Source organism: Ceratotherium simum, chromosome 7 (assembly GCF_057802395.1).
Source record: "Ceratotherium simum simum isolate JZ-2026a chromosome 7, ASM5780239v1, whole genome shotgun sequence".
NCBI classification, from domain to species: domain Eukaryota; kingdom Metazoa; phylum Chordata; class Mammalia; order Perissodactyla; family Rhinocerotidae; genus Ceratotherium; species Ceratotherium simum.
The window spans coordinates 34,245,445-34,273,275 of NC_141906.1; the positions used below are offsets into that span (position 1 = coordinate 34,245,445).

Consider the following 27,831-nt stretch of genomic DNA (forward strand, 5'->3'; position numbering starts at 1 on the left):
TGCAGAAATAAAAAATAGTATTTTATTTATATTGCCCTTAGCACATGATTCTAATTATGCTTTATAGCCTGGCAATGGTTATCATAGGCTACAAATAATCACGCTGCTGATCAGACTCCCTGCTCGCCTTGAGCAAGCCGAGCAGTCTGAAGGATCTCAGACAATTTTAACAGGGGAAAGCGAGATCTGTTTCAGATGCCTTTCACTGCTTATCGAGGACAAGTGGCTTCTCACCATGGTGACAATCAGGTTGCTAGGCTGGGCAAGGCCGAGTTTGGAAGAATGGTCCTCCCAACAGATCTACTGAAATGAATGGTTCATGCCACCAGCAACTTTCTTTAAGTTCTGATTAATTTCCCATGAAATAATTGCTTGGATTACATCCAAGCAGTTCCTTTATTCATTGCTTCTTTGTTTTGCCGACAGGAGGGTCAGTTAATACTGAAACATACAGTTTGAACCAAGCATATGTGATGCCCACCGCACAATACACTGAGGTCAGGAACAAAGGGATAAAGGGGTACTTCAGCTTCCGGGAGGTGAAAGGGAATACAAATTCACAGAAGACTTCCAGAGGGCCCAGGCCAAGGAGGTAGAAAGTTTCCATCCAATTAAAAAGAGGTTTTTCTTTCCTGAAGAAAATAGGAGAGGAAAGTCTGATTTTAGATGAGTCATTCTGGTTTAGCAAACATTTCTCAGCTAAAGCTTCCCACCTGCACTGTGTTGATGTGGAGTAGAGCCAAAGCCAGAGTCAAAAGAGTGCATTAAATTTCACATTTAGGAGAAAATGATATACCATTATCTCAACAATCTCAGTATATCCAAACAATCTCAACATGTCTCAACAATCCAAATTTACCCAATCATTTTCCCCCTCAACTGTCACTTAGCTGAAGCTGCTGAGAGAGAATTAGCTACATATTTGGAAGAGGAAAGGGAGCTGGATATGGCGATATTGGAATAAGAATATGGTAAATATATAACTGAGGGTTTTAAAAATGTTTTTTGTTTTGGTAAAATAACATAAAATTTGCTATTTTAACCATTTTTAAGTAAACAATTCAGTAGCATTAAGTGTATTGACAATGTTGTGTAACTATTACCACTATCCACTTTCAAAACATTTTCATCACCACAAACACAATCTCTGGAAACATTAAGCAATAATACCAGGCCCGCCCCCGCCTGCAGTAACTTCTAATCTACTTTCTGTCTCTATGAATTTGCCTATTCTAGATATTTCATATAAGTGGAATTCAATATTTGTCCTTTTATGTCTGGCTTATTTCATTTAGCCTAGGTTTTCTAGGTTCATCCATGTTGTAGCACATATCAAAACTCCATTCCTTTTTCTGCCTGAATAATATTCCATTGTATGTATACACCACATTTTGTTGATCCATTCATTTGTTGAGGGACACTTGGGTTGTTTCCACCTTTTCGCTACTGTGAATAAAGCTGCAACGAACATTGGTGTACGAGTATCTGTTTGAGTCCCTGTTTTCAATTCTTTTGTGTATACACCTAAGAGTGGAATTGCTGGGTCATATGGTTATAGTTGAATTTTAATATAATTCATATAAGTATATGAGGTTTTATGGACACAATCAGATACCATAAGCAAGCTTTTAAAAATTATACAGATAACGTTATATAAAGCTTAGAAGAGAAAAAAATTCCACCCATAATTCTATAACAAGAATTTTTACATATCTTTTAGTTTTATGCATCTGTATTTATGTGGTTTTATTCATAATGCATATTTTACATTCCATTTTTTAGTTTTCATACAAGGTTTTAATTTAAGTTAGGTAGTCCCTCTTCAAATATTTCCCCCAAACTAAAGACACGACCTATGTTGTCTGGCATGAGCTAGAGTGACGGGATTACGGGTAATTTCTCTATTTGCCAATTTTTTGTAATGTTGTTATATTATTTTTAGAACTTAGAAATAAATGTTCAAAGGCTTATCTGACCACTTAGGAGTAGACTTTTCACAAGAGTAAATATAATTTTAAATGTACTTTTCTTGATTACCTGAATAGAGTCTTCAATGAGGAAATACTGTAGATGGTAAACAGTAACATGAGTAAGATTTTAATGGGAAGTTCTGTTAAAAGAATAAAAAAATACAGATGATAATTTAGTTGATAAGAGCAATGTTTATGATACTTAAGGCAATATAAGCACTGATAGCTACATAGTGCTAGTAATGCTTTTTGGGCTTAACCATGCATTTTTGTAATGTCTAAAGATACTGAGTATTCAGGACAAATTGGAGGTTTTATTTAAGACAATGGATGAGCTCTCTCCTTCCAAGAGATTTTAAGGTTGTTTAAATCAGATAGTATTGATCTCTAGGCCCTGATGAAAAGGGCGTGGCAATCAAATTATCTTTCTAAAAAGAAGCTGTTTACCTGGTGCAGTGAAGAGCAGAGGGAAGAGGGAATAATGTCCTGTTGTGGTCAGAATCAGAAAAATCGAAGCATCTCCTGCTTTTCCCACAGACAAAAGGCTAAAAATAAAAATCCTTATAATGATTCCTTTAAACAACAACTGAAACTTACAATTGCAAATAGCTTGAATTGAAAACTGCATCTATTACTATTAACTTCCAGAATTGGCTTAAGCATAGAATAACATACTAATCTTTGCGACAAGTCCAATTCAATTGAGAATACTAATTTCTCAGTGGCAAACTTGAAGCAATCAATAGAAGAGTATACCACACTGAATCTTGTTTCCCTGAGTAACTGCCTTCTCCGAAGAAAGGGAAGTTGTGGGATTGGGAGCTGCCTAGTGGTGGCAGCCAGGGAAGCAGGACTGAGGAATTTAATTTCCAACCCTATAGCTCTTCTCTTGGAAAATGCCCTGTACCTGCTGGTGTTCGGTATGAATTCTAATTAAAGACATTAAAAGTTTTGCTCAATTTTTTAATTAGGAAACTCCAAGTTGCTAAATGACCCCAGACAAGCCATACACTGACCCAACAAATTTGCTTAATGTTCTTTCAGAGCTTAAATGATTTCTCTCAGGATTTAAGAAAAAAATCTCAAGAAAAATGGCTAATTCTATTACCACCTATCTATCTACTGGGTTTCATTTATACATAAAATGGACACTACTGCATTTAAAATGCTTTTTTTAGCATGTATCAGTGAAAAGATCATAAGATTCAGGCTTTAAGTCCTAACTCTGCTACTTGCTAGTTGTGTGACTTTGGATGAGTCACTCAAACTCTCTGAGCCTGGGGCTGACCCCGTGGCTTGGTGGTTAAGTTCAGCACACTCCACTTCGGCAGCCCAGGTTCGCAAGTTCAGATCCCAGGTGCAGACCTACACCACTCATCAGCCATGCTGTGGTGGCAACCCACATACAAAACAGAGGAAGACTGGCACAGATGTTAGCTCAGGGCTAATGTTCCTCTAGCAAAAGAAACAGCAAAGATTGGCAACAGATGTTAGCTCAGGGCAAATCTCCCTCAGCAAAAAAAAAAAAAAAAAGTTCTGAGCCCAAGTTTCTGTGGATATTAAGAGAGGGGATGATATCCATTTATCCTAACTATCTTAAAAATTGTTGCAAGGCTCAAAAGAAAGAGCCCAGAAAAGAAAGAAAGAAACAAAAACATCAACCAAAATAACAGTTCTGGAAAAATCTGAAGTGCTATATGAATGTTACGTATTATTCCATAATGGACTCAATCCTCACTTTGACTAACAACACTTTACAAGGAACCATGGGACCTTATTTTCAGAGATGTGATGACACCAAAGCCCATGTTTTTCCATACTATGCTGCCATTCAATATCCAGACCTAACAGCCTGGTGTCATGGTTCTTAACCACTACAGTACCACTTAACAAAAAATGTAGGAACAACACATGCAATTTTGCGTACCTCAGAAACTTCACAGGTGCAAGGATCCTGAGTTAGGCATCCCTGTCCTGTCCTAGTATAAATCTGTCCCTGTATGTCTTTGCCTTTGCTTATCCCACACGTCAGGAAGGGACGGAGCAAAGGGGAAACAATAGGATCACTGTGAAATATGCCAGAAATGCTGATCTGCTTACCTCATTGGGAGAACTGCTAGAAGTATGGCTTTTTCATGGACATGCCACCCAAACATGAAGGAGCTCAAGGCACAAAGAATTAGACTTCGGAGAAAACCTTTGGGCCCTTGGGGTTTAAACCAAAGACAGAAAATAGAAGGCTAGAAACAACAGGCAAAGATAAAACTTCAGTATCATTTAAAATAGACTTTCCAGCAACATTGTTCAGGTGAATACAATTTGCATCATCTCTGAAAAACAGTAGATCTTAAGACAATTCTCCATTAAACTGGCATAATTCATCACTTTGTAAATAGTCCACCAAAAGTTAACATAAAAACAACTACTCAGAAAAAAAAAGCACTCAAAAATATATATTTAACTCATTAAAATTAATTCTAGTCATCAAAATTAATAAATGATAAGTTCTAGAATATCTAGTATAACCCTTTATTACACCTTCAAATTAGTTAATTATCACTGAACCTATTAGGTCAAACTACAAAAGTTCATAGATATTTTGAGGCTAATAATAAATTTTTTGGTTTTTTTTTGTGAGGAAGATCAGCCCTGAGCTAACATCCGTGCTAATCCTCCTCTTTTTGCTGAGGAAGACCGGCTCTGAGCTAACATCCATTGCCAATCCTCCTCCTTTTTTTCCCCAAAGCCCCAATAGATAGTTGTATGTCATAGTTGCACATCCTTCTAGTTGCTGTATGTGGGATGCGGCCTCAGCATGGCCGGAGAAGCAGTGCATCGGTGCGCACCCAGGATCCGAACCCGGGCCGCCAGTAGCGGAGCGCACGCACTTAACCACTAAGCCACGGGTCCGCCCAAGGGCTAATAATAAATTAAATTTTGAGCCAGCCCTGATGGCCTAGTGGTTAAAGTTCAGCGCATTCCACTTCGGCGGCCCGGGTCCAGTTCCCAGGTGCGGAATTACACCACTTGTCTATCAGTTGTCATGCTGTGGTGGTGGCTCACACAGAAGAACTAGAAGGACCTACAACTAGAATATACAACTATGTACTGGGACTTTGGGGTGGGGGTGGGGGGCGGGCGAAGAGAGGAATATTGGCAACAGATGTTAGCTCAGGGCAAATCTTTCCCAGCAAAAAAAATAAAAAGAACTATGCTTAAAAAGAATTAGAGTTTAACATATTAATAAACACCTAGCTTTGTGGGATGGAGTGTAATTTACAATAAAACGATGGCCTTCCATATGCAGCATACAAGGCTGAGGTTTTAGAAAAAGTTTTTACCTTAGAATATGTGAACAAGTAGGCCACCAGAGCTTAATTACCTACCAGTACTGCCACGTAATTAAGTGGGGTCAGGTGTCTTGCTAGTAGGTTTGATCATTTAGAAACCAAAATTAAAGCTGAGTGTAATTATAGACAGGATTGAGTTATTTATATTGAATTCTACCAAAATTATATCATGAAATTGAGGGCATCATGGTCACTAACAAATAAAAACAACTCTGAATGAAGCCTCGAACAGCATCTGACTCATATTAGATTCTTATCTGACGCTCAAACAGCCATTGCTGACTCTCAACTCATTATCATCCTCAAGACAAAACATCCATGCAGTCCAGACAAATTTGGATTTTTGATCAATTAGCCATGGCGGAAAACAATAACAACAACAAAAACCCTGGATGTCCCTACTACAAACATTTTGCTCTTTCTCCACAGTGTGGTCCATGCCCCTCCTCCCTGGGCTTTTCTTTCTTCCTCATCCAAGGGTGAACAGATGGTCTAATAGCCTCTGGGGGGAATTTCTCCCAGAGACATTTTACCAGTAATCCTTCCTTACGGGGTTCAAAGTTACTCTAAGAATTGCTAGGAAATGCCTCAATCCACAGCAGGACTCCAGCTATAGAATTTATCCTATGGTTAGAAAAAGTTGAAATTCAACCAGCCACACGAGAGAAAAGCAAAGAAACTCAAGAAATGAGTCCCACGTGTGAATTCTTACCAATATGGCAACCAGGGTGCAAATGAGGGTGACCAAGGGAGTCACTGAGGGAAGGACTGTGTGTTGGAACTGCTGAACCAAACCACTTGTCATTGAGGCCTTGGGAATCTTGTTGGGATCAAGAAGTTTCAATTGCAAACCTACAGAGTAAGCAGACATTTTATTTTGTTTTGTTTTTACCAACGGCACACCAAATTTTACCAATTAATTCTTCAAGAAAAAAAAAGCTACTAAATCTTAGGACTGCTTCAAGGTCAAGATTTCATCAACTCAGTTCTGCACTTTTCTACCTAACATGTGGCTGGTCTTGACGTTATACTATGCAAAGCAGCTGCCTGCAGTGGAACAGGGAATTTGTGCAGTTTAATAGGAACCTTGCTGGCAGGCAGCATACGTAGCAATCGGCTCTCGCCTCTAAAATGAAGCAAGCTTTCTTAAACACAGGTCTTCCGACCACGTCACACCCCAGCTTTGAATGCTTCATTGCCTCCAGGATAAAGCCTATATTCCTAACCGTGGCATACGGTGTCTTCCGTGATCTAGCCCCTTCCTACCTCTCCAGCCTCATCTCCTCCACCTTGTTAAATGTGGCTTGGCCACAACGCACTGACATACCACTCTCAACACTTGTGTCCCTCTGCACCGGCTACTCCCTTTGCTTATAAAGGCCTACTCACTTGGTGAAGTTCACTCCTAATTCACTTACTCATCTGAGAAAGGTCCTACATCAAGAAGCAGAGCTGAGGGGCCGGCCGGGTGGCGCAAGCAGTTAAGTGCATGCACTCCGCTGTGGCGGCCCGGGGTTCACCAGTTCGGATCCCGGGCACACACAGATGCACTGCTTGTCAAGCCAGGCTGTGGCGGCATCCCATATAAAGTGGAGGAAGATGGGCACGGATGTTAGCCCAGGGCCAGTCTTCCTCAGCAAAAAGAGGAGGACTGGCAGATGTTAGCTCAGGGCTGATCTCCTCACAAAAAAAAAAAGAAGTAGAGCTGATTTTCATGTGGGCCAGGTATCCCTTGAACATGTCTCCGTCTAGTGTTTACCACACTGCACTGCATCTGTTGACGTTCTCATTTCCTCTACTACCCTGGGTTCCTTAAAGGCAGGAATGATGATTAATTCATTTCTATCCGTAGCACATAGGAGTTCAAGAACTACTTATTAAATGAACCAAGTCTGAGGATGATGCTAACGGGACAGTCAGGGGCAGTCTGAGCACCTATGTGGGCCTATCTAATGCCACTGAAAATCAGTGAAATGTGGGAAAGGTATAGACTACCAAAATATTTTCTATTCATTCACGTCTTCCCTCTTCCCTTTAGCCTGCTGATTCTCTCTTAAACCTAATAACTATCTCCCTGCCAATGACTTTCCAGGTAAGACATCTTTGAGGAGACAGATATACAAAGGAGGTGCAGCAGTTTCCTGACTCGGACAAGGCACGTGGCCCTTGTACCTCATAATATACTTATTGTTTAAAGCTTTTGTGAAATAAAATGTTATGAAAATGTCATGAAATCACTTTATAAGAATGCTGTGTACATCAAGGCCAGATTCACAGTGGGTGAGGGATAATATCAAATTATGATGTCCTACAAGTACAAATCAAAACCAGGAATAGCAGTCATTATGCATTAAGCATCTATCACGTGCCAAGGGCTTTGCAGCCATTACTTTTAGCTCCTCGAGGCACAGAAAGATGGAGTAACTTGCCCAAAGTCACACAACTAACAGGTGGTAGAATTGAACCCAGTTCTGCCTGGTTCCAAAGGCCCTGCTACTGACAACCTAGCACTTCTTTATTGTTGCATTTGTTTCTCACAACATGCTGCATGGGAACAGGTCAAGTACTATTATCTCCTTATTATAGGGAGGAAGGCAAAGCTAGAGGAATCAAATGACTTGCCCAGTGCCACAGAGCCAGCCTCCAACCAAGGCATCAGACTCTAGGTCAGATGTTGGCAAACTCGAGCCTGAGTGCCAAATCTAGCCTGTGACCTGTTTTTGTGTGATCCTGAAGCTATGAATGGTTTTCACATTTTTAAAGGTTGTAAACCAACAAACGAAAAAACAAACAACTTATGTGGCCTGAAAAGCCTAAAATATTTACTATCTGGCCTATTACGGAAAAAGTCTGTCTACTGTTCTCTTGATTCTGCCATTTCCCATCAAGCTAGGCTGTATTCATGAAGGAGAAACTGTAAGTTATTCCAAAACGAGTTATTTTCAGTAGAAATCATCTTAAGGTATAAATTATTTCTCATCACAACCCAAACTTAAAAGCATAGCCTAAGTTTTCCACTTCTTTTCATCTCATGCCAAAATGCATGGCTATCATGTTCCTTGTTGGTTTAACACCCAGAGTCACCTCAGACACGTTCTTTTTTCTTGCTTCTTCACATATTTCAGTTTAAAAGCAGGGTTAATTGCTGAATGTTTTACTTAAGGCAAAAATTACCTTTTAAAAATGTCTGGAGGGGGCTGGCCCAGTGGCGTAGAGGTTAAGTGCACGTGCTCTGCTCGAGCAGCCCAGGGATCGTGGGTTCAAATCCCGGGCATGCACCAACAGAACGCTTGCGCTTGTCAAGCCATGCTGTACTTTCGGTGTCCCATATAAAGTAGAGGAAGATGGGCACAGATGTTAGCCCAGGGCCAATCTTCCTCAGCAAAAAAAAAAAAAAAAAAGAAAGAAAGAAAGAAAGAAAGAGGAGGATTGGCATCAGATGTTAGTTCAGGGCTGATCTTCTTCACATACACAAAAAAATGTCTAGGGGCCAGCCCAGTGGTGTAGTGGTTAAGCTCACACGCTCTGCTTTGGTGGCCCCGGGTTCACGGGTTCAGATCCCTGGCGCGGACCTATGCACCACTTATCAAGCCATGCTGTGGCAGGCATCCTACATATAAAGTGGAGGAAGATGGGCATGGATATTAGCCCAGGGCCAATCTTCCTCAGCAAAAGAGGAGGACTAGCAACAGACGTTAGCTCAGGGCTAATCTTCCTCACCAAAAAAAAAAAAAAAAAATCTAAATATTTCATTTTTTCCCCAAGGAAAAGATCAACAACCTCGTTGCCACAACGAGCTTTTATAAGGAACACAGTCTATTTACTGCACTGAAGCCTCAGTCCCTAGAACTGCTCCTCTGTTCATTCTGAAAGCTGAAATGCAGGGCTGGAGAACAAACAGTTCAGCCACATTCAAAACACAAAGCAGGTTTTCCCATGTCTCAATGTGACAAATCCTTTCAACATTCATAGTCTAAGTAAGAAGGTTTGCTACTATACCGATGACGGAGAGCACTTTGTCCAAAGCATTGTACAAAGCCCAGAAGTTTGGAGCCCAATATGCATGGCAGAGGCCCCTCTTGAAAGGGAAGAGTCTGGAAAAGACTTGAGGCAGTTGGTTCTGTTGAAAAGAGATTAAATGGTGATCAAGGTTTTCCAAATTCAAAAAGGGAACTAGGAAACTATGTATGCCACAGAGTATAGAAAGTTATGAAGTCTAAGTGCCAGTCTTCCTTCCTTCAAGTAAGTACAGTTGTGTGATCCTGAGCAGTTCACAGAACCTCTTTTTGTCTAACCTTCTCATCTGCTGAGTGGGACAAGACACATAAAAGTACTCTGAATACCAGTCTAATACTAGTATGAGAGGAGTTTGATCACGGAAGAATTTACAGGGTGCAAAGGAGGACACAGACTGCAGTTTATCCAAGTCTACTGAAGAGAAGGCAGCAGCAGGAAGACTTTACAAAAGATGCAGCGCTTTTCAGTTTTACCAGGAATTAAAATTAATTAGCTGAATTCAGGGTGAGAGAAGAAGGGGAAAAAATTATCCATCAAACATTTGTAACATTCTAGGCACTTGAGAAGGTTTGCTGGCAGTGAATGACTGTGAAAGCACCAAGAATACTGATTTTGGGGTTATGAATAAATGAGAACAAGTAGGCAAATGAGCAAACACAGAAATCTGTGAATAATGATTATCAACTCTGTGTGTTTATGGGTCGGAACATATAGTTAAACCTATAAATATATACGCATACAGGGGCGGCCCTGTGGCTTAGCGGTTAAGTGCACGCACTCCGCTATTGGTGGCCCAGGTTCAGATCCCAGGTGCACACCGACGCACTGCTTCTCCGGCCATGCTGAGGCCACGTCCCACATACAGCAACTAGAAGGTTGTGCAACTATGACATACAACTGTCTACTGGGGCTTTGGGGAAGAAAAAAAGGAGGAGGATTGGCAATAGATGTTAGCTCAGAGCCGGTCTTCCTCAGCAAAAAAGAGGAGGATTAGCAAGGATATTAGCTCAGGGCTGATCTTCCTCACCAAAAATAAATAAATAAATAAATAAATAAATAAATAAATAAATAAATAAATAAATAAATAAGCATACATATTTGAATATGCACAAAAATGTCTGAAAGAATACCATCCTGTCTTTGGGGAGTCACAGTGGGGAGGAGTAAGAAAGAATAAGAAAGGATACAATAAGTTTTGCTTATTATATACATTCTTGGCTTTATTATTTTTTCTACCACAACAACAAAAAAACATTATTACTTTATAAAAAATAAAAGGCTTACCAAAGCTAGGAAAGGACCCAACGAAAGAGCAGAAACTAGGAAAACCATCAGTCCCAGGGAAATAAGACGAAGGAAGCTGAAGCTGCTCCATCGGATGGACCCATCTACAGAAAAGAAACACTGTCATCAACCAGGAGCACGGAGAGCCATAACTTACACCACGTGCTGAAACTAGAAGCATCCCCTGATAGCACACCAATCTTGACGATGTGACAAGAGCAGAGAAGAGTCAGAATGGGTAAAGGGTTTAGAGGATCAATAGCTGAAAAGTATCTATTGTGCCTCATAAAATCCTCTCGTGAAGCAAGCCACCAAGTCAAGGAAAAATGAAAGAAAGACGGTTTTGCTCTTATCACTAAAACTTGCCTGGTTTATTCGCGGTGAAACAGTAAGACCGTAGCAGATATATACCATAAGCTGGTGCTACGTAGAGGTAAATGTGCTTGAAATGTAGAAGAACAGCAAAGAGAAATGCTCCTTCCATATGCCTTTTCTAGGAGATTTAAAAGGGAAACACCACTTTAAAATTCAGGGTAAATTAAATGCAGTAAGGTAGTATCCTGGATTGGATCCTGGAACAGAAAAAGGACATTAGTGGAAAAACGGGTAAAATCTGAATGTACCAATGTTGGTTTCTTAGTCTTGAGGAATGTACCATCGTTACACAACAAGGTAACATTAGGGGAAAATGGGTGAGGGGTACAGGAACTCTCTGTACTGTCTTTGTAACTTTTCTGTAAATCTAACATTATTTTAAAAAATAGTTGATTGGTTGCACAACATGAATATACTTAACACTGCTGAACTGTTCTCTTAAAAATGGTTAAGATGGTAAATTTTATGTTATTTTACCACAATTTAAAAAATACAATTTTTTGGGGGCCGGCCCCATAACTTAGCAGTTAAGTGTGCACGGTCCGCTACTGGCGGCCTGAGTTCGGATCCCGGGCGCGCACCGACGCACCGCTTCTCCGGCCATGCTGAGGCCGCGTCCCACATATAGCAACTAGAAGGATGTGCCACTATGACATACAACTATCTACTGGGGCTTTGGGGAAAAAAAAGGAGGATTGGCAATCGATGTTAGCTCAGAGCCAGTCTTCCTCAGCAAAAAGAGAAGGATTAACACGGATGTTAGCTCAGGGCTGATCTTCCTCACAAAAAAAAATAAAAATAAATAAATAAATAAATAAAATCACACCATGCATTTAAAAAAAAATTAAAAATACAATTTTTTTTTTTCGTGAGGAAGATCAGCCCTGAGCTAATATCCATGCCAATCCTCCTCTTTTTGCTGAGGAAGACGGGCCCTGAGCTAACATTCGTGCCCATCTTCCTCCACTTTATGTGGGAAGCCGCCACAGCATGGCCTGACAAGCAGTGCGTCAGTGCGCAACTGGGATCTGAACCCTGGCTGCCAGCAGCGGAGCATGCGCACTTAACTGCTACGCCATGAGACCGGCCCCCAAAAATACATATTTTAAAAGATATATTCTGAAATACTTAATGAATAAAGTATGAGTCTGGGATGTGTTTCAAAATAATCCTTTGTGTGCAGATCACTGTACTATTTTCTCTACTTTTGTATATGATTTAAATTTTCTGTAATAAAAAGTTTTAAAATTCAGGCAAATATTCTACATGCAATACAAGGAAAACACAGGCAAGTGATTTCAGCCAGCTTTTATACTGAGCCTAGAAGGTTCATAAATTCATTATTTCAACAAATATTTATTAAGTACTAAGCTTGATGCTGAGGTATAGGATACATCCTTATAACAACACACTATAAATTCCCTACGGATCTAAAGCGCAGAGAATTCAATTACCCTCACCCTCTTACGGTTTTACAATAGGTGAAGTTGACTTCCACAGAGGAGCTGGGAAAGAGTATGAATGAATACGGATGATGTTATGCTACCAAAGAGCCATTTAAATCCTCTATTATAGATCACGTAACATATAGCAAATCAAGCTGAAGGCCCCAAGTATAGTACTCGATCCTAACAAACTACCTAGGAGAACTAAAGGCATTCTGATTTAAAACAAAAACAAAAAAACCCAAGTTGACAATAACTAAAGAGGTCTGAATTCTACCTACCTCACAGGAATTTTGGAAGGATCAAGTGAGATAATGTTCCTGGGATTCAGCAAGGAAACTGCCAAAGGGACCCTGAAAGGCCAGGTTCCTTCTCTCTCTATCTCATCAGGGTGGGTCTAGAATAGATGAGTTAGGAATGACGAGGAAAAAGAATGAGATGCTTCTAGATCTCTCTTCATCAATTTCATAATTTACTTAAGATTCAAAGAAGGTCTAGCTGGTTCCATAGCTAAACTTTAGTATATCTCTTCAACAACCATCCAACAATCATTCACTGAACACCAATCATGTTCTAAATACTATGTGGCTTTTCACGGTTAAAAGATAAGAACTTATCCAGACATTTATAGTTGACAAAGAACTTCAAAACAGATTATCAAATTTGATCTTTCCAAAGTCTCTGTGAGGTAGGTAGCCCCATTTTACAAATAAGAATGCAACAAGAGGTAAATTTCTTTTTATAGATGAGAAGACTGAGGCTGAGAGAGTTAAATGACTTGCCTTGGGTTAATGGTTCCCAAACCTGACAGTGTATCAAAATTCCCCAGAGATTGCTAAACCCCAGTCCCAGAGATTCTGATTCAGTGTACAGAGGGGTGGCCCAGAAATCTGAATTTCTGATTTCTTCTTCTTTAAAAAGGAGGATAATAATTATAATAACTTCACAGAATAGTTGTGAGGTTTACTCAATAATATATATAATGTACCTAACCTGAAGCAGCCAATGCATCCTGTCTGAGTCACAAAGTTTATTAGGGTTAGTCAGGTTTTCAAGGTCTTCTGATTCCAAATCCCATACTGTCCATTATACTATGCTACATGCTTCTGATGGTAAAGCTCCCTCATCATAGTTATTATATTGTAAAAACTGCTGAAGGTTTCATTCCTAGATAAATGATCCCAACCAAATATAGAAACTCAAGTTTATTTCAGGGCTGCCACACTCTAATAAGTTTTTTAGAGTATAATTTTCCTGTGTGTAAAATGAAGAAAATTATTGTCAAAAGATGGAATTTGTGAGAAATACTCAAAAAAAGTGTCTATAGCACTTGGCAACTCAAAACAGTTGGTCAAATAAGTTTTCCAATCACCCATTACACTGTTGCCTTTACAAGCTAAAAACCAAACTTGGAGGGGGAAAAAATCTAATTAGTCTATTTTGTGTTTACCTGAAATAATCGTGCAATGGAGAGCAGCATTAATCCAAACAAGAAACCATTGTACTGGAAATGAATATCTAGACTTAGGTCAAGGAAAGACAACAGAGAATACCAAATTCACAATGAACGGTGCCAGCAAACTGAATATAAAAATTGGAAACGCTTTCTTAACAGGTAAAAATGTCACTATCATTTTGGACTTTTCATAAATATGTTTTCTATAAACAGAATCAAATCTTGGACAAACTCTTTAATTAAAATTTACGTAGTGCCAAGGATTATCGTAGGGGAGAAGAAAAATTTATGTTTAAGAAGAAAACCAGGAAACTTTCCCATGTTTTTTCTACCTTAAAGACCCAGTAGCTCAAGAGCAAGATGTTTTTTGTTTTGTTTTTTTAGAATTAGGAATGAGAAACGAAGGGACCTAACAGCCCCTGAAGGCCACTCCACTGTTCATAGTACGTACACAATCTCATTTACCAAGCTTCACAATGAACCTGAGGGGTAGTTAGAGCTGAGACGTTAGTCTACTCACGGCCCAAAGCTACTGCAATGACATAACTAAGAGTTGAGTCCAGATCAGACTTAAACCAAAGTCTGAGTGTTTTCTTCTACATCAGCCTACTTCTATGAAAACTGTAAAATATTAGGCTTCCATCATTAGAATTTCAGTTACATTCAGACCTTTTGGATTTTATAAGAACTTTGCCTCTTAATACATGGTAAGCCAAGATGGTAGAAAAGCATGAAGGACTGTCCGTTCCCATATACAACACTGTGATATGCCCTTTCCTATAAGAGGTATTTAGAATAATGTGTTTTAAAACTATTTAAGATAAATGTATTAGACGAATTTAAAGACAGTTAGCAAATCCCAGTATATTGCTTTACTGGAGGTTTCACTGGAGGTTTAACTGGTTTTCGAATACCACCACTAACTTTTCAGGGACAAAGTGCTCTAACAATCAGAGTCTGGTAAAGGTGGGCAGAGACCACAGTTTGGGGGACCCATGAATCCACCCCACACTCATTTTCAAGAGCCGCTCATGTTTCAGAATCATCATTATAGAAAGAATTAATCTCATACTTAGTAGAAATCAGAATAAGTAAGGGAATAGGACATACAACGTCAAGGATACGGTCCACAATTAACAACCCAAAGTTCCACAGCAGCAATACTGATAGAATAAACTTCGGCTTCTCTGTGAGTTCTTTACCTGCTTTGTTTCCATCAATGCATTTACAGCACCTACATTGAAACACCAGGAAAGAATCAGAAACAACTTTGATCTTCATTAAAACATCAGAATACTTCTAAAGAAGTACACCACATACGCTCTGATACATTTTATTAGTCATTCCTGATAGACTGTCCATGCCATTTTCTGTGTAAAAAGGTAGCAGAAACAAAGACCTCAGGGCCAGTTCCGTGTCTCTTTCTCAGCTAGGCTGATTTGAAACCAAGTCTTCATTTAATAAAAATAAACAGCCACCAAAAACTCAAAAGTAAGGATTTTGAAAATTGAGAGGGCACACACTATTTCAGTTCTTAAGAATAAAAAATGCAGGGCCTTTAGCGGTTAACTGTGCGCGCTCCGCTACTGGCGGCCCGGGTTCGGATCCAGGCGCGCACCTAGACACCGCTTCTCCGGCCATGCTGAGGCTGCGTCCCACATACAGCAACTAGAAGGATGTGCAACTATGACACAGAACTATCTACTGGGGCTTTGGGGAAAAAAAGGAGGAGGACTGGCAATAGATGTAAGCTCAGAGCCGCTTTCCTCAGCAAAAAGAGGAAGATTAGCGTGGATGTTAGCTCAGGGCTGATCTTCCTACCAAAAAAAAAAAAAAAATGCAGACCAGGGCAAGATATAAATTATATATCATCATATCAGGCAAATTAAGAATAGAGCTGCAAATTTGTAGTTCCTGATCGTCCAAATAAGTTAAAAAAATAATTATGTAATTATTATGTAAAAATGTATGTCATTTAAAGGCTGAGATATATATTTTTTTTTTTTTTTTTTAAAGATTTTATTTATTTATTTTTCCCCCAAAGCCCCAGTACATAGTTGTGTGTCATAGCTGCACATCCTTCCAGTTGCTGTATGTGGGACGCGGCCTCAGCATGGCTGGAGGAGCGGTGCCTCGGTGCGCACCCGGGATCCGAACCCGGGCCGCCGGCAGCGGAGAGCACGCACTTAACCGCTAAGCCACGGGGCCGGCCCAAGGCTGAGATATATTAAGTGACAATAGCAGATGACAAAATGGTATAATCCTATTTTTATTTTACAAAAATTACATTCAGACACAGAAGAGAGGCTGAAATAATATGCACCAAAATGCCAATAGTAATAGCTCTAAGTAGAGGAGTATGGGTCATTTTTACTTTGTGTGTGTGTGTGATTTTCTGTTTCTGAAATTTGGACAATAAGGATGTATTATTCTATAAAAAGATTTTTAAAAATGTGTTTCATTTGAATATTGGAAAATTCTAAAAACAAAGGAATCTAAAACTAAATATAGACACAATAAAGATGCAATTAAAGGGGCCGGCCCCGTGGCTTAGCAGTTAAGTGTGCACGCTCTGCTACTGGAGGCCTGGGTTCGGATCCCGGGCGCACACCAACACACTGCTTCTCTGGCCATGCTGAGGCCGCGTCCCACATACAGCAACTAGAAGGATGTGCAGCTATGACATACAACTGTCTACTGGGGCTTTGGGGAAAAAAAAAAAAAAAGATGCAATTAAAGAGGGGTTGGCAAAAGGTGTCCTACTCTTCCCCCAGGAGCCTCAGTTTCCTCATAAACAGAGCAGCCTTCCAGGGGAACTGAGAAAATTGAGTGAGTTACTAATCCATACACAGTGCCTGGTTCTGGGAACTGGCACAGAGATTTCAAAAATTTATATCTTACTTAACCGCTCCCTCTACATTAAAGATGGAAATGCATTCTATTCCCTCTCTCTGCCTGTACACACTTTCCCTGTGAGCTTGAATTCAAACATTTTGAGTTTAAAGGAGTGCATTACAAATCATCTTCCCCTCCAACTCTTGCCAGGTCATGAACAGATTGAAAGTTAGAATGTCAAATAGGAGTGACTCCGTGAGAATGAGCAGGGCTTAAAACATTCCCAAGGGACTCTTTCCTGAATGGACCAAGGATTCAGTCTAGAGGGCCTCACAAACAGAAATGATCCATTTATGACAAGGGTCATTGAAGAGACACCAGTTACTGCTCTGTCTCTATCATATCAGCAGGCTTAAGTATTAAGACAGAATAGAAACCAACATTAACTGAGAACTTACTACTTGGAAGTCACTGTGCGAGACATTCTATACAAGTGTATTCAACTAAAAATTAATTTATAAATAAAAGATGCAACACATAAAAATGTAAAATATGAATATAACTTAAAATTAGTGAAGAATCTTCAGGAAGGAAAGAATCCAGAAACAACAACTAAAAGCACTGTCAGATTTCTTGAGTTTACTAGAACGGAAACTCCATTGATGGTTAGCACAATGCATATGTGTGCACAAGTATATATGTGCTGTATGTAAGTGTGTGTATCCCAAAGTATAGGGTAGGTCATGGAAGCCTCTGGGGGCCTGCTACATGGAAGGAAAGACAAGCATATGGAACCATTTTAGGCGGGAGAAATGGTCCTGGAACTACTTGGGACTACTTTTCACAACATTCCGAATCTCTTGTTCTACCTCTGCCTCACAACCCCACCTTATCCCCCATTTTCTTCCAGAAGATTCAGCTAGACTGCTTAGTGTAATTACTTTTTGTGCAGCTTAAAACACAACAACACCGTTTTGGACTGTTCTAGTATTTACTATTATATGAACTTTGTTTCCCCCAAGTCAGGAACAAGTTAATACCATTTAATACCATAATATTTCCTCAACACCTTCCACACAAAACGACATGCTCAGACTTACTCGTGGACAGCATACACGAAGAGTGCATCTGTAAAGATGACGGAAAATCTCTGGAAAAGTAAGGTCCTTGAGCTGGAGTAATTCAGGTTATGAACGTTCAGCATCTCTTGATCAAAATATTTGGCAACATGTGACAAGGCATACTCAAACCATGCAAAAAAGGGGGGGTAATCCAAGGTCCACTCTGAAGTTGCCTGTGGGAAAAATTGAAGATAAAATATCTCCTAAGTAACTGAATAAATAAAGAGGGTGCAAAGATTGAGATTTTTCTTTCTCTGGTCTTTAAAAAAGCACATGTAATGAAACTGCATTCAAAATATGCCATAAATAGAGCAATTCCTATGTAAGGCTGAGAGAACCCCAAAACCTGTCTCCTCAGTTATTTAATACGGTCTTCAATTTCCTTAAAGAGAGTCAACTGTACTTCAAAGGAAATCGATCTGAAACCTTGTAGTAACAAACTTGGTTATGCCATGTTTTTGCCCATCTAGTACAAAAATGGAGATATGGCATAACACATGATTCCCTAGCTTGGGTTCAAGTTCTGTCTCAGAGACTCAATTTCTTTATTTGTAAAATGAGGTCTTGTGTGAGGATGAAATCAGATGACACATATGAAATATATTTATAAATGAAAAAATGCTACTTATCTTTTGTTCTACTAGGTATGAGATCCTTGAGAGGAGAAACTACTCTTTGTCATTTCTGTTTCCTGAGCATGTAGTAAGTGCCTACTATATTAAATAATCATTAGTTAAATGAATCAACAGTCACTAATGAGTAAATGAAAATACAGGTCACATGAAAAATATACAAACTTTAGCATATTATATTTTGTTAGATTTCTCCAAGTCTCGGTTTCCTCATCTATACAACAGGGATGGTAGTACCTACTGCACGGTTTATTGTATTAAATTTTACATAAACCTACAAAATACTACATATATAGTATTGAACCAGATACAAACTAAGTATCAATACATATTATTTATTATCATTGTAAAAATTATTACTACCTCCATAGGATGTCCCTAAAACTAAACCTAGACCTTGCACCTAGAAGAGCTGAGACAGTAATAATCATCTGCATTTGTAGTTCTTTTCAGTGGAAAACTCCTCTTCATCTGAAAGTGCATTAAAGGTTCACTGGGTACTAATTGGGTGCCCACAGGGACTCCTATTTAGGGTCTCTCTGTGGTATAAAATGAGGCAAGAGAGACTCAGACAAACTACTTTTTAGTTCTTTGTTCATGATAAGGATGAATGACATCTTTTGGTCCTGGTAAGAAGTAGCCTGTTTACCCCCTTGTAGGTATAAAATGCAGAAGCCTCAGACTTGAAGCAAACCCAGAGGCTGTCTGTCTAAGGTACTCAGGCTATGAACAACCCACTGAGTTCTCCTTTATGAAAAGTTCCTTCTCTAATCCCAAGTCTCCAATGCGGGGTATAAACAAGATGACCCACTGAACTGTGGAAACAAAAATGAGAAATTATATTTTTTAATCTCATCTTTCTTAATTTCTATGTTTAATAGTATTATTAATAGAGCAGTATCTTTATAACCTATAAATAAAGACATATTGGGTAGTGAATACTCAAAAATGTTTTCTTCCTGGGGTATGGATATTAAAAAAAAGAAGTTTAGGGGCCGGCCCCGTGGCGTAGCTGTTAAGTGCGCGCACTCTGCTGCTGGCGGCCTGGGCTCAGTCCTGGGCACGCACCGAGGCACTGCTTGTCAGGCCATGCTGTGGCGGCGTCCCACATAAAGTGGAGGAAGATGGGCACAGAGGTTAGCCCAGGGCCAGTCTTCCTCAGCAAAAAGAGGAGGATTGGCATGGATGTTAGCTCAGGGCTGATCTTCCTCACCAAAAAAAAAAAAAAAAAAAAAAGTCAAATAAAACAAGCTAAATAAAAAAAAAATTAAAAAATTAAAAATAAATTTAAAAAAGTTTAGAAATTACTGTTCCATGTAGTTCCAAGAAATTCAACACCAATTTAAACTTTATTAACATCTGCAGTTTCCAGCTACAGTTTCTATGTTAGAGGTCATTCTAACCTTAAAGAGCCATTTATTTTATTGGAAGTCTAAAAGTTTTTCCTACTTTATTTTTTTGACATATCTGTTACTTTAAATAAAATGAGGAACAAGAAGCATTAAAAGAATTGGGAGGAGGAACAGGTGCTGCCTGAGATACCGTCATTCTTCCAAAACAAAGTGTCCCTGTCCTTCCTTTGCTATCCCCACTCCCACACTACTCTGAGGCTCTCTATATGCCACCCCTACTCCCCACAAAGACTTCCCAAACCTAGCCCAGAGGCCCTCTTGACCTCAGGGATTTCCATCTGGGGCCATCTTCTTACCTAAATAGCTCTGGGGAAGCCAGTGAAACTATCAGCTAATATTTCCTCCCAAGTGAACAGTTCAGGGACTCAAATCTGGGTCTTCTGACTCCAAATTCATTGCTCAGGACGCTACTATTACAGAGCTATTTCTTCAAATATAGAAACATCCGACCTCTAAGATTCAAAACGACTGTGATCATTCTACAAATATTTATTATGGGTCTTTTTGGTGTCTTTTCCCAACCAGCCAACTAATCAATTTAACCTGAGGCCAGAGCAGAAAGGTAGGTTAGAAGTCACAGCTAAGGAGAGCTCTACAAAGCAATCCACGGCTCACATGCCCACTCTCTTCAGTATGAAAGACCCTTTCTTTAGAAAGACCCTTCCAGACCTGACCACACACACCTCTCCAGTCTTATCTCCAACTGTGAGCCTCCTCTCATGTACATTCACCTCACAGACAACCGAATTTTGCTCTTTGCTGGTTTTTGTTGTTATTTTTGAGGAGGGCGGGGAGAATAAAGAGGTAAACCATTACTAGAATCTCTTTTATATAAAATTCTATCTAAAATAAACTGATTTGGAAACAGTTCTGGCCTAAATATAGTTTTAGGAGTCCTAAGATAACAGGCAGTAGTGAAAGTTACAGGTGTAAATCAGAGAACATCCAGAAAGAATTATAGAATTAAAAGAAGAAAAGGAACACAAAGAGAACCCCACAGGGCCGGCCCCATGGGGTAGCAGTTAAGTGCGCGCGCTCTGCTGCTGGCGGCCCCTGTTCGGATCCTGGGCGCACACCGAGGCATCGCTTGTCAGGCCATGCTGTGGCAGCATCCCACATAAAGTGGAGGAAGATGGGCACAGATGTTAGCCCCTCAGGGCCAGTCTTCTTCAGCAAAAAAAAAAGGAGGTATTGGCATGGATGTTAGCTCAGGGCTAATCTTCCTCACAAAAAAAAAGAGAGAGACCCCCACAGAGTACCAGCTTTCTAAAGGGTGCACAGATGAAGAGTTAGCACAAGAGACTAAGAAGAAATGGTCAGAGAGAAAGGAGGAAATCGCAAGACAAGGGGCTGACTTTTCATTTATAGGCTGAGAGTCATTATATTAATAATGCTAATTATTAATAACCCTTAATGTTTACTCAGCATTTTTGTTCCAAGTACTATGCTGAGTGCTTCACATGCATTATATTCATTTCATCCTAATAATTATTTATTATCATTTAATAGTTGGGGATACTGAGGTTGAAAGGTCAAGAAGTTTGCCCATGGTTACCCAGCATGGGTCTTAAGTGGCAGAGCTGAAGTCAAACCCAGGCAGTCCGAAACCACAGCCCCAAGTTCTTGACCACTAGGCCACACATATTCTCCTAATTGGTATACGTATGTGCACACTGAAATACCTTACACTAAAGTAATTACTTGAAGTTCCTTAGCTTTCCTATGAAACACTTATAGTGTTACTATGTAACCAGAACTTGGTCACTTAGGTCAACTGTTCTTAAGCTTTTTCAGTACAAAGGACTATTCTGACCCGGCCAAAAAACCCAAAAAGCAACAACTCACAGAAAACTTTACAGGTTGTCTTAAAAAAAAATCTCCCTGACAGCAGAGTGCTGTTTTTGATTAAGACATTTCTGAGCTGACACCTGTTTTTCATGAAGTATCATATGCAATTTAGTAATTCATGCCAGAAATAAAAATAGAAACATGATTTTTATAAAAAATAATAGAACAGAATGGTTTATATATTACCAGATGCCTACACATCACATTTGATTTTTCCTTTCCTCGTAAATCACAAAATATTAGGGATAGACAAGACCTTAGAAATGATTCATTCCAATCCTCATGTGCCACATAAGAAACTAAGGCCCAGAGAGATGCAGTATCTTTTCTATGTTGTGGCAGAGCCACACCTACAGTCCAACTCTTTCTCTTTCACAATCCCGTGTTCTTTCAACAGAAGTGTGGCAGATATTATAATTCCCAATTTATGGTTTGAGAAACTCATTTTGAAGTAAGGAAATTCCCTAACAGTGCCAGAGGAGAGAACTGAGGAAAGAACACAATTTTTATAGAGATTAATTACACCTATGATCACACAGAAAACTGTTTTAATATCAATAACACATGATTTCATATATCATCTTTTTTTGTGTGAGATTAGCTCTGGGCTAACATCTGTTGCCAATCCTCCTCTTTTGCTGAGGAAGATTGGCCCTGGGCTAACATCTGTGCCCACCTTCCTCTACTTTATAAGGGACACTGCCACAGCATGGCTTTACAAGCAGTGCGTCGGTCTGCACCGGGGATCCGAACCTGCAAACCCCAGGCTGTAACCAGTACGCCACCAGACCGGCCCCTCACATATCATCGTAAAAAAAAAAAACAAGCAACCAAAAAGGTGAAAATTACAACTTACCTCATGATACCACTGTGATATTGGCAAACTGTGAGTGATAGCAAGCCAGTTTCGGTGTACTTCAAAATCTGTGGAATGGCTACTCAAAACAATCAGATGAAGAAAATGAGATTTTGTAACATTTATCAATTTCACATTTCTAAATTAGGCTTTTAAATGGACCAACACCCCCTAAACAGTCACAGCTCACTATCCTATAAAGACAGTAAAAGATATTACATAATCCTGAAACACCTAACTTATCAGGAAGTCAGATCTTCTGGAAAAGCTGGGGATCTACAAACAAGTAAAAAGAGTCTCTGAGTTAGCTAAAAACCCCATACTTTTTCTTAAGGGAGGCCTTCAGGCCATTGCTCAGAGCTGACTTACTCTTGTTCACAAAGAATTCCAACAAGATTCATTATCTGGAAAAGGCTTCACACACAAACTGGATCTTGAAGGATGAGTAGGAGTTCATCACACAGAGAAGGTGGAGAAAGGCCCCTGCCCTGCCTTTCCCATGTCTCCAAATTCTCCGTTTACTGTTTTCTCCCTCACTATGTATAAATATATCCAAGCACCTCCCCTGAAGGCAGAAAAAAATTTTTCCTTCTACCCTTCTAGGTTCTATGGCTGGTCGAAGAATTAAATCAACCTAAGACAGATTAACAGGAGTAAAAAAGCCAATTTTAATTACATACATAGGGAGCCCCAAAAGATATGAGAAAGATAGGAGACTCAAAGGCAGCCAGATGATTGAAGCTTATATACGATCCTGAGCTAAGGAAAGGGATGGGGGCCTGGCAATTTCAAAGAAGGGGGAAGGCAAATCAGGGGAAGGTGAGAAGAAATGTTTGGTAAACAAAGATTGCCCTGCCGTGTAGATAAGTCTCACAGGTAAAGTTATCTCTGGTAACAGCTCTCTTCCGGGTACAGGCCTCCTTTCTAATGTAAATTTCCCTTATGAAAGGGTAACTTTTACTGCTTTCGGGAGCTTCTCCCGTGTCTGCAGTTTCTCAAAATAATCAGCCCCAAATAATCCTTACGTCAAGGAGGCACGTTTTGGGGTAGTATATTCTGTTACCCTTCTCCCCTTTTAGTAGAAAAATTTTTTTCTGTTTGTCCACTGCTGTTCCTCCCCTCCACGTCTTGAATAGCACCTGATACACGGATAAGCTCAATCCATTCTTGTTGAATTAACCCCTCACCAAAGTCAACAATGAGTGCCACAGCAACACCCGATTTATACTTTCCGATGTTTTACACCACCTTTCCACAGTGACAACTCTCTCCTGAGTTTCCTAGCCAACCCCTTCTATGTCTCATTCATGGCTGTCCATTCCAATATTCATCAAGTAAATGCCTTGATCTTCCCCTAGGTTCTGTTCTTGGTCCTCTTTTTATGCAACTCACTCTACCCTGGACAATCTTACTCACACTTATTGCTTCCACTATCAGCTGTATAATGATGACTCCCAAATCACAATATACAACCTTGGTCTCTTTCCTGAGTTCTAGAGACAAACATCTCCAACTTCCTGCTGACAATGTCACCTGAATTTCCTACAGATTCCTCAAAATCACAATTCAAAACTGATCTGATGACCTAGCAATTCCATTTCTAGCTATACGTACAATAGAAATACATACACATGTTCACCAAAAGACATGTACTAGGTGTGTCTTCAGGCCTCCCATTATATGTCAGTTCCTCAGAGACTTTCCCTGACACCCACTCTAAAGCAAGTTCTCCTTGTTAGCACCCTAAGAGGATCCCACCTTCATAACACAACATAAGTGTAGTTATGTAATTACATATTTGTGTTGATTTGTTTCTGGAACTGTTATACCCTTTATAGGATTAGGGACCATATCCATTTTGTCCTTCCCTCTAGTGCCTAGCCACAGTACGTGGTATATAATAAAGCAATTAGTAAACATTTTGTCACATATATTTCCATTTATCCTGTAGCTTCCCTCTCACATCCCTGGGGGTTCCAGTTTGAGAAGCAGAGCATTAACTGCAACTATATACATTCTTAACCCTGGACCAAGAGCAGTATTCAAAATAACAACTCTGAAGACACATTTCCAGGCTGAAGTAACGAAACCAAGAAATATCACCTTATACGCACAGACTTACAGTTAAAAAAAAATTCCTTTTCACTCTGATTTGAAAGGAATTTCCTACAATTTAGAAAGATTTTTCCAATTTGCTTTTAAAATGAAAAGATGTTTCTTACTTGCTTTCAGTTATGCGGAAAGTTCAACCGGCCAACCCCTTCTTTTCCTAAGTCCCTGTTAGTCATTTTGCTGAACATACATATACACATCAGGATGGATGTACATTCTATACATACAGCTCTTTCATTCCCAACAAATGGCATGAAGAACTTGAACCAAACAATACCAATAAAGCAAACTCTAAACTGGGAAGGCGGATAGGGAGCCCTGGAGGGAAGGGAGAAAAGGAATGAGGGGGAAAACCGAGGGAGAAGAGTTAGGAAGGATGAAGAGAAGGTGGAAACTAACATTTATAAATATTGAGTACCCACTCTATGCACATTACCACTTGGTGGTTGCTTCCTAACTGGTTTCCGTGCTTTCAGTCGAGGCCCTGTGTGATCTGGCCACTGTCTACCTCAACCTGTGTCATTCTCCTCCTACCTTACTGCTCTTGAGCCACAGTGGCCATTTTCTTTTCCTAGAATGCTAAGTTCTTAACTACCACAGGGCCTTTGCACTTACTTTTTCCTACATCTGAACTGCTTTTCACAATGCTCCTTCTTTTTCATCCTTTGGGTTTTAACTCAAACGTCATCTCCTAAAAGAGGAGTAAAGCCTTGCCCTGTAGTCACTCTAGTTCTTTGACAGATCTTATCACAATCCGAAACTTTCGTGTTTGTCTATCTGCCCCCACCAACTCCAACGAGGGCGAGAGCGAGGGCGGGAAATATCTTTCTCACCACTGCATCTCCGGAACGTAGAACAGTACCTAGCACAGTAGGCAGCTGATAAACACCGGCTGAATGAATAGTGGAGGTAGGTGTTGCTCATCTGCGTATTAAGGATGAGAACCCTGAGGCTCAGGAACATTAAAGTCAGACAGCACAGGCCTGACCCCTGCCATCCAGGGCTCTGATCTAGTTAGCCATGCATAGCAAAAACGGAGCGGCGACCACACGACTTCAAGTTCCCTTTCCTGCTCACACCGGGGGCATCCACGCTTCTCTCTCCCGCCCTGACCACCGCGGGGCCTCCCCGACCAGCCCCTGGCCGTGCGGGTCCCTTACTAGGTGGGGATGAGAAGGCATTTGAGGAAAGTAACTCCGAGCGCCAGAGCCGAGAACCAATTGCCACCACCCGTCGCAATTCCGAAAGCCGCCATCACTGCGGAACCGCGTTGTCAATCAACTTGATCCGCAATCCGGCTCCCGCGCATGCGGGGAAGGCCCCCTGAGGCGGTGCCCGTGTGCTGCGCGCATGCGCCCGGCCACTCCGCGGGCCGGAGGCCAGAGCTCGGACATTTAAAGCTCCCGCTCCCTGCTCTGTCCTCGCCCCGCCTCACTCCCTGGCGTGGGAGGGCTTCACTGCGTTTGCGCGGGTCTCTATGGCGACAAGTTGAGTCTCATTTGCCGCTTCGGTTCGAATATTTGCTGGGCATCTGCCCTGGGTGTTGATTTTTGCCTGGCGTTGGGGTACCTAAGCGAGAAAGACTTGTATCTCGCCCTGGAGACGTTCACATGCTAGTGGAGGAGAAGGAGTTGTCATCGGAGAGTTCCAGTAGATACAAGTACCTGAGAGTACCGGAGGCACCTAATCCGGACGGCTGAAGGGGAGTATTAGCTCCAGGTGGAGAATGGCAAGAGAGGTGAAGAGCATTCTGTACTTCTAGAACTCTGAGCTAGGCTCATGGGGCAGCCTGAGTGAAACCCATTCTGGAGGCAGATTAGAGTCTAGTGCTTCTGGCATTGGGCCATAAGGGCGGAGGCACAAGGATGGAGTGAGTCTTGTCTCCCTCATGGGCTATCTGATCTTGGACAAATGACTAGTCTCTCTAGACCGCGTTTCCTTTTTTGTAAACAGGAGATAAAAATAGTGTCTACCTCACTACAGTGGTTGTGAGGATTAAATAGTCACTACAGTGGTTGTGAGGATTAAATGACAATGCATGTAAATTGCTTGATATGATGCCAGGACAGAATAAATGTTCAACAAATAATGTTTCAGAAAAGTTAAGTACCTTGCTGAAAGATACACAGGAAGTAGGTGACAGTGTCACTCTCCTTATATGAGCTTATGCCCTCCCACAACTTCAAATGCCACCCATGTGAATATGACACTCAAATTTATATCTCAAGCCCAGCCCTCTTCTCTCACTGCCAGACCCTATATCCAACTGCCTATCTGACATCTCTTAGATTTTTTTTTTTTTGGTGAGGAAGATCAGAAGATCAGCCCTGTGCTAACATCTGCCAATCCTCATCTTGTTTTGCTGAGGAAGACTGGCCCTGGGCTAACATCCGTGCCCATCTTCCTCCACTTTATATGGGATGCCGCCACAGCATGGCTTTCCAAGCGGTGCATCAGTGCACGCCCGGGATCCGCACCGGCGAACCCAGGCCGCCACAGCAGAGCACGCGCACTTAACCGCTTGTGCCACCGGGCCGGCCCTTCTTAGATGTTTTAAAGGCACCTTGCATTAGTTTTCTATTGCTGCTGTAACGAATTACCACAAACGTTAAGCACAAGCTTAAAACAGCACAAATTTTTTCTCTTACAGTTGTGGAGATCAGAAGTCTAAAATCAGTTTCACTAGGCTAAAGTGAAAATGTCATTAGAGTTGGTTTCTTCTGGAGGCTCTGAGGGGAGAATGTTTTCTTTTTCAGTTTTTAAAAGTTTCCTGCATTCCTTAGCACCTTCCTTGCATCACTCTAACCTCTTGCTGTAAGTGAGCATAAGTGAGGCCATCTTGTTACACTGAATGGCCCCAGCCCCTCCTCCACTGACTACTCGCTGCTCTGCACGTACTCCAACAAGTTCACATGCTCTCCTGATTTATGGCCTCCGCTTATGTATGTACTCCCCAATAGCTTGGTAAATTAAAAACTTTGTTCTATGAGTTTCTCTCCAGAAACAGGCTGACCACAGGCGGGAAACACACCTACAAGTTATCCATCACAGCTGACAGAAGAATGGAACAATGTAATGCCTGGAGCCCTTCATGCCTGGAGACCAACATCCCTGGACC

The 27,831-nt window shown here is 40.7% G+C and overlaps 1 protein-coding gene across 3 annotated transcripts; it reads right to left on the reverse strand.

Moving 5' to 3' along the window:
- Window positions 1–26,005, reverse strand: ALG8 (ALG8 alpha-1,3-glucosyltransferase). 3 transcript variants are annotated; one of them, XM_087433503.1, is made up of 13 exons: window positions 25,874–26,005; window positions 22,602–22,680; window positions 17,833–18,026; window positions 15,022–15,131; window positions 13,892–13,959; window positions 10,988–11,114; window positions 10,622–10,725; window positions 9,320–9,440; window positions 6,033–6,131; window positions 4,071–4,176; window positions 2,418–2,515; window positions 2,038–2,110; window positions 1–632 (listed from the first exon to the last, which is right to left on the reverse strand). In XM_087433503.1, the coding sequence occupies exons 1-13, from the start codon at window positions 25,966–25,968 to the stop codon at window positions 401–403; spliced, it is 1,506 nt and encodes a 501-aa protein (XP_087289629.1). In that variant the 5' UTR covers window positions 25,969–26,005; the 3' UTR covers window positions 1–400. The 3 variants fall into 3 exon arrangements, with proteins under 3 accessions (XP_087289629.1, XP_004434096.1, XP_087289630.1); XM_004434039.2 differs by having other exon boundaries at window positions 4,071–4,210; window positions 6,033–6,172; XM_087433504.1 differs by lacking the exons at window positions 4,071–4,176; window positions 6,033–6,131; window positions 10,622–10,725.
- Window positions 26,006–27,831: the final 1,826 nt, after the last annotated feature.